General features: G+C 46.9%; 1 protein-coding gene across 2 annotated transcripts in view; it reads left to right on the top strand.

Moving 5' to 3' along the window:
- msna (moesin a) overlaps positions 1-7,271 on the top strand; it is a 23,664-nt gene extending 16,393 nt beyond the window's left edge. For both annotated transcript variants that reach the window (XM_076987706.1, XM_076987705.1), the window contains 7 exons: positions 1,456-1,552; positions 2,081-2,244; positions 2,611-2,741; positions 3,185-3,345; positions 4,224-4,316; positions 4,695-4,925; positions 5,718-7,271. In XM_076987706.1, coding sequence (XP_076843821.1) covers positions 1,456-1,552; positions 2,081-2,244; positions 2,611-2,741; positions 3,185-3,345; positions 4,224-4,316; positions 4,695-4,925; positions 5,718-5,882 — 1,042 coding nt within the window. In that variant the 3' untranslated portion in view covers positions 5,883-7,271. The remainder of the gene's footprint in view (positions 1-1,455; positions 1,553-2,080; positions 2,245-2,610; positions 2,742-3,184; positions 3,346-4,223; positions 4,317-4,694; positions 4,926-5,717) is intronic.
- The last annotated feature ends 384 nt before the right edge of the window (positions 7,272-7,655 follow it).

The following is a 7,655-nucleotide window of genomic DNA, read 5'->3' as shown; positions in this document are numbered from 1 at the left end:
CACTCCTCACCCTCCTCACACTCCACACTCACACTCACTCCTCACCCTCACCCTCCTCACACCAAGGTTATAATAGTTATAATAGTTTTGGATTTTTCATTATAGTTTAGTTTTTATTTAATTCTGACTTTTTTTTTTCAAAATCAGTTAGTCTTTATTAGTTTTTTAGAGCATGTTTGCTAGTTTTTATTAGTATAATTTTTTTTTAAGCTTAGTTTTAGCTTAGTTTTCATTAGTTCTAGTATTAGTTTTAGTTTTTTCATACTTTGGGTTATTTGTCAGGTGCAGGATTCAAAAAGTTAAAAGTAAGTACTATTGTGTAATAAAAGCTCATCAAAAGATAATTAAAAAAAATGCATTACAACTAACTGTCCACAAGAACTCGAACAGTCCACAAGATAGAAGCCTTAAGTGCAAAATGTGTAATATTGCTGCTGAAACTTGCCAGACTAGGACAGACACGAACACAGGAGTGTTTTTAACTATTTTAACACATGAACTAGTGCATCCACTAGCGGTTTTCCTGCATATTAACTAACCAGCAGCTATTTGATCACTGGTGAAAAACGGTCCATTACGGTTCTCCTTCCCGGTGCTACCTAGCCAGGATGGTGCTTCTCTTTCGGCGGAGCTACTCAGAGGTGCTAGCGTGTCAAGGAACTGGCAGTTAGCCCTATTGTGTAAGCTTTGAGATTCATGGGGTTTTTCCTCTTGATAATTACTCCATATATTTATCACCTGTTTCCACTACAAAACATGTAGTCTTTCTCATAGTCATATAAAAAAATCACATACAGGACTCGCCATTTTCTCCCAACTTTTGTTGTGGTAAATTTGCAGGCTAGCATGGCGAGCAGGAGCTCTAAACAAGAGACGTGACGGACCATGAGGTGCCGTACGCTTCTGGCAGCTAATATAAAATCGATTTCATATCAGTCCACAAGTAAATAAATTGACAAACACGAAAACAAAGGGTATCCTATCTATAATTTCAGAACGTTTTAGTTAGTTTTCTAAACATGTAATACAGTTACAGTTAGTTATCTTTTTTCTTTTAATTACCGTTATTATTTATTTCAGTTAACGAAAATGTTTTTTCAATATCAGTTTTCGTTTTTTCGTTCGTTTTGTTAATGATTATAACCTTGCCTCACAGTCCTCACACTTATCTCCCTCACCTCTTATGAATAAATAAAAAACATCAGAGTGATCTCATCACAGAATGTATTAATAGATCAGACATAGTCTTCACTATATTAATTTACCAGGTATAATCTTATGCATAAAAAGTAACTAATTGTGATTCTTAATGAAATTTACAAAAAATTACATACCAGAGTAGGACCAGCACCAACTACACCATGGTGATGATGTTATAGTGAGTATGTACTGTGTTTGTGGGTGTGTTTGAGTGTAGAGGTTTAGCAGATCTGAGATCAGTTTCTGTTTTTTCAGGATGACGCCGAAGATTGGCTTCCCCTGGAGTGAGATCAGGAACATCTCCTTCAACGACAAGAAGTTCGTCATCAAGCCCATTGATAAGAAAGCACCGGTGGGTAAAGCCATGTTGTCTGAGTGTACAACCATGTGTGTGTGTGTGTGTGTGTGTTTCAGAATGTGTGTACACATGCATGTGTGTCATATTGCACATGTGTGAATGTGTCATCTCACGTGTGAATGTGTCATATCTCGCATGTGTCTGTGAATGTGTGTCATATCTCACGTGTGCGGGTTGTGTGTCATATCTCATGTGTGCGGGGTGTGTGTGTGTCATATCTCACGTATGCGAGGTGTGTCATATCTCACGTGTGCGGGGTGTGTGTGTCATATTTCACGTGTGTGTGTGAATGTGTGTCATATCTCACGTATGCGAGGTGTGTCATATCTCACGTGTGCGGGGTGTGTGTGTCATATTTCACGTGTGTGTGTGAATGTGTGTCATATCTCACGTATGCGAGGTGTGTCATATCTCACGTGTGCGGTGTGTGTGTGTGTCATATTTCACGTGTGTGTGTGAATGTGTGTCATATCTCACGTATGCGAGGTGTGTCATATCTCACGTGTGCGGGGTGTGTTACAGGACTTTGTGTTCTACGCTCCACGTCTGCGCATTAACAAACGTATCCTGGCCCTGTGCATGGGTAACCACGAACTGTACATGAGACGCAGGAAACCAGACACCATCGAGGTGCAGCAGATGAAGGCTCAGGCCAAGGAGGAGAAGAACCACAAGAAGATGGAGAGGTGAGAGAGAGAGACAGAGAGAGAGAGAGAGAGAGAGAGAGAGAACGAACAGAGGGTGAGACAACAGAGAGCAGACAGAACAGACAGAGAGAGACAACAGAGAGAGAGCAGACAGACAGAGAGAACAGACAGATGAAGAGAGAGAGCAGACAGACAGAGAGAGAGAGAGCAGATACACACACACACACACACCTCAGTATAGATTGAGTTTGCGGGCCTCAGGTTGACTGATTAAATGGTTGTGTGTGTTTGTTTGCTATTGTTTTACTTCTGAATATCTCACAATGCAGAAAGCCTTTCTAATAAATATATCTGTCTCACACACACACACACACACACACACACACACATACACACACTCCACAGGGCAATGCTGGAGAATGAGAAGAAGAAAAGAGAACAGGCAGAGAAAGAGAAAGAAAAGATTGAGAAAGAGAAGGAGGAGTTGATGGAGAAGCTGAGACAGATTGAAGAACAGACCAAGAAAGCCCAGCAAGGTATGTACACTGTGTGTGTGTGTGTACACTGTGTGTGTGTGTGTGTGTGTGTGTGTGTACACTGTGTGTGTGTGTGTGTACACTGTGTGTGTGTGTGTGTGTGTGTGTACACTGTGTGTGTGTGTGTGTGTACACTGTGTGTGTGTGTGTGTGTACACTGTGTGTGTGTGTCTGTATGCGCGTGCGTGCATGTTCTCCTTCATCCACACTGTAGCCTTTATCTAACCTGCTCACTATTATTGCATGAGGTTTATTCACACCGCACATAGTCACCAGAAGGTGGTGCTGTTTCACAACCTAAGACTAGTGCATCGTGGCCTTCCTCACCTGCGTAAGAGTCAGAACACCTGAGTCTACAGAGAGACTCCGCCCACTCAACAAGCGTGTGTGTGTGTGTGTGTGTGCGTGTGCGTGCGTGTGTGTGTGTGTGTGTGTGTGTGCAGAGCTGGAGGAACAGACCCGTAAAGCGTTGGAGCTGGACCAGGAGAGGAGGAAGGCCCAGGAAGAGGCAGAGCGTCTGGAGAAAGAGCGCCACCTAGCAGAAGAGGCCAGAGTTGCACTGCTCCAGCAGTCTGAGAGCCAGATGAAGAACCAGGAGCACCTGGTCCGTTACTACGACAGCACACCCACACACACACACACACACACACACACACACACACACACACACACACACACACACACACACACACACACACAGTCACTATAGCAACTGGAACAAATGTTTAACACCCCGTTGTATCCGAACACACCCTGGACAGTCACTGCATTACTCAGAGTTAAGAGGCAACAACGTTCACCAGACTCCCATGGCAACCAAGAAGAACTGAAAACCCACACCGCAACACCGTGGTCTTTGGAAAAAGTGGTGCAGTAATGTGTGTGTGTGTGTGTGTGTCCAGGCCACAGAGCTGGCTGACCTCACCTCTAAGATCTGTGTGTGTGTGTGTGTGTGTGTGTGTGTCCAGGCCACAGAGCTGGCTGACCTCACCTCTAAGATCTGTGTGTGTGTGTGTGTGTGTGTGTGTGTGTGTGTGTGTCCAGGCCACAGAGCTGGCTGACCTCACCTCTAAGATCTGTGTGTGTGTGTGTGTGTGTGTGTCCAGGCCACAGAGCTGGCTGACCTCACCTCTAAGATCTGTGTGTGTGTGTGTGTGTGTGTGTGTGTGTGTGTGTGTGTGTGTGTGTGTCCAGGCCACAGAGCTGGCTGACCTCACCTCTAAGATCTGTGTGTGTGTGTGTGTCCAGGCCACAGAGCTGGCTGACCTCACCTCTAAGATCTGTGTGTGTGTGTGTGTGTGTGTGTGTGTGTGTGTGTGTGTGTGTGTGTGTGTGTGTGTGTGTGTGTGTCCAGGCCACAGAGCTGGCTGACCTCACCTCTAAGATCTGTGTGTGTGTGTGTGTCCAGGCCACAGAGCTGGCTGACCTCACCTCTAAGATCTGTGTGTGTGTGTGTGTGTGTGTGTGTGTGTGTGTGTCCAGGCCACAGAGCTGGCTGACCTCACCTCTAAGATCTCTCTGCTCGAGGACGCCAAGAAGAAGAAGGAGGAGGAGGCAGCTGAGTGGCAGCAGAAGGTGAAAACAGGCCACACCCCCTCTTTATATCCTATCATATGCTGTTGCCCCTCCCACTTCTCTTTTCTGGTTGTCTCATTGGGTGCGAGGGTGTACTCCCTCACTTTTTGCAGTAGATTAAATGCTAAGACCTTAAAATAAGAAATGTGGCATCTTGCAGAGGTCTGGTGTTTTATGGTCAGGACATGGTGTGTGTGGGGGCGTGGTGTGTGTGGGGGCGTGGTGTGTGTCGGGCGTGGTGTGTGTCTGGGGGTGGTGTGTGTCTGGGGGTGGTGTGTGTCGGGGCGTGGTGTGTGTCGAGACGTGGTGTCTGTCGGGACGCCTCTGTCCTGTGCCGAGGTCGCTGTGCTGACTCTGTGGTCCTTATGTCTCCTGCAGGCCACCATGGTCCAGGATGACCTGGAGAAGACCAAAGAGGAGCTGAAGAACAAAGTGATGGCGTCTCACGTGCAGGAGCCCGTCCACGGCGAGAGTGACCATGACGAGAGTGACGAGAGCAACGCGGAGGCCAGCGCTGAGCTCACCGCTGCTGCCACATACAAGGACCGCAGTGAAGAGGAACGCATGACAGAGGCAGAGAAGAACGAACGTGTGCAGAAACACCTGCTGGTGAGACACACACACACCCAGATGAAATGTGAAATGTGAAATAAAATGTGCCATATTTTGTCAATTGTGATTTTTACACCCCAATCGAAATTTGTCCTCCGCTTTTAACCCATCTGTGCAGTCAGAACACACACACACTAGTGGTTACTAGGGGGCTGTGGATCACACGTGCCCAGAGCGGTGGGCAGCCCTAGCCTGGCGCCCGGGGAGCAGTTGGGGTTAGGTGCCTTGCTCAAGGGCACCTCAGTCATGGCCTGTCTGGGAATCGAACCTACGACCCTCCGGTCACAAGACCAGTTCCCTAACCACCAGGCCATGACTGCCCCCACACACACACCCAGACATAGATTCATATATACACACACAGACTCACACACACCCACATACACACAGAATCATACACACACACTTGTATACACACACATACTCATACACGCACATTAACACTCAATACGTACACATACGTACACACACACATACTCACAGATACCCAGTATAATGAGATATTGTACATTTCATACAAACATACAAGAACCAATTTTTAAGTTTTTTTCTAAATGTTTTATATTAATTCTAGCACTCTCTCTCCCTCCCTCTCTCTCTCTCTCTCCCCCTCTCTCTCCCTCCCTCTCTCTCCCCCTCCCTCTCTCTCTCTCCCTCCCTTTCTCTCCCCCTCCCTCTCTCTCTCTCTCTCTCTCTCTCTCTCTCCCTCTCTCTCTCTCCCTCTCTCTCTCTCCCTCCCTCTCTCCCCCTCCCTCTCTCTCTCTCTCTCTCTCTCTCTCTCTCTCTCAGGCTCTCAGTACAGAGTTGGCCAATGCTCGTGACGACACCAAGAAGACAGCGAATGACATCATCCACGCGGAGAACGTGCGTGCCGGCCGGGACAAGTACAAAACCCTGCGGCAGATCCGCTCGGGCAACACCAAACAGCGCATCGACGAGTTTGAGTGCATGTAACCGCACACACTGCTAGGGGCCAGCAGGGGGAGCCGCAGGCCGCTACTCTCCACCTGCCACCGCACCACTGCACACAAAACTACAGTTCCCACATTCCACTGCTCCTTCAGGGCCAAAGAGAGGCTGAACATGGTGGCACAGGTCTTGAAGCACTCGACACGTCGCAGTGCACCTCATCCGAGGGTGGACTACTGTATCTTCACACGGGAGACTGGGCTTCTGATTTTGAGTTAATTGAGATTTGTGTTTATATATCATTTCAAACTGTATGAACAGTTAGATGAAGATTAGAATTCTGTAGTTACACTGATTAAATTCTAGTAGCATATCTAATATCTAATTTTGGACATTAGGTCTTGATATCTGTAAATTGATTCTGAATTTTAATTCACAGTGTCTGATCACATTGCCAAGGTGGCCACAATCAAAAGCGGGAGGTGAAACATTTTGATCAGTCGTGTTATAAATCGAGTGCTGTCTCCGTTACACACACCTCACACTGACACGCATGGCTGGTGATGTCATCAGTCCCGCGACGCCAAAGCATTGTGACATCACAAGTTCCGCCTGTTGTCCTGGGTGCGGGATGCAGTGTGTATTGGTGCTGCCATGGCAACACATCACACTGTGTCCAGTAATCACAGGCCTGTTTGAGAGGAATAGGCGTTTCTCCAGACCAGCTGCATTTAATAGATTGACCAACACATGCTGCCCCAGGTTGATTGAGAACAAGAGCACGATTGTGTATGTATGCATGTGTGTGTGTGTGAGAGAGAGAGAGAGCGTGTGTGTGTGTGTGCACCAGTCTCCCACACATGTGCACGTCTATGGTCACTCCCTGTGTGCTCCTGCACATACCAGCGAATATCAAACTGTAATTTCTGAACTTCATTCTTTTGTTTTTGGATTGTTTAAGCGTTTTGGTTGTAAAAGATGCTGGATGTTTCCGTGGCCTCTGGAAGCTGCAGTATTATTTCTAAAGGCACAACACACACGAGACAAAGGCCTCAGCTGTGTGGATCTTGTTTTAGACGGTAGTTGATTTCATGTGCCAACTGTATTTGCTGTTTGACGTAGTCAGTATTCTCAAGCCCTTCAGTGTTTAATCTGCGTTCCTCATTCAGAAGCAGCGTGCTCTTTTGAATTCATATCCCCATATCATTTACTGCCTTTAATCTCTTGGACTCTAGATCTTGGATAATCATGAGTGTTTTAACATGTAAATGATAAAGATCTCTTTAGACCTCTTTTGTTACCGTAGTGTCAGTATCATCCGGAGTCTTTTAGCTGAATGTTCTGTATGTTCCTCTTTAGCTCGTGAAGAACCACAGTTGCTTACAAATGTCTTCACTGAAACTATCAATAAAGTACAAATCCCAGTAACTCTCACCTTCACACACCTGACCTCTGGTGTTCTGCACATCACTCCTTTTACAGACCTGTGATTTAAAGACCAGTCATTCCTTTCTCACTTGGTGCACCCTCAGGTGAGATAAAGGTGGGGGACCATCAGGTGAGATAAAGGTGGTGCACCCTCGGGTGAGATAAAGGTGGTGCACCCTCGGGTGAGATAAAGGTGGTGCACCCTCGGGTGAGATAAAGGTGGTGCACCCTCGGGTGAGAAAGGTGGTGCACCCTCGGGTGAGAAAGGTGGTGCACCCTCGGGTGAGAAAGGTGGTGCACCCTCGGGTGAGAAAGGTGGTGCACCCTCGGGTGAGAAAGGTGGTGCACCCTCGGGTGAGAAAGGTGGTGCACTCTCAGCTGAGATAAAGG

The sequence above is a fragment of the Brachyhypopomus gauderio genome, unplaced genomic scaffold (assembly GCF_052324685.1).
Source record: "Brachyhypopomus gauderio isolate BG-103 unplaced genomic scaffold, BGAUD_0.2 sc54, whole genome shotgun sequence".
Lineage (NCBI taxonomy): Eukaryota > Metazoa > Chordata > Actinopteri > Gymnotiformes > Hypopomidae > Brachyhypopomus > Brachyhypopomus gauderio.
This window is presented reverse-complemented; position numbering and strand designations above follow the sequence as displayed.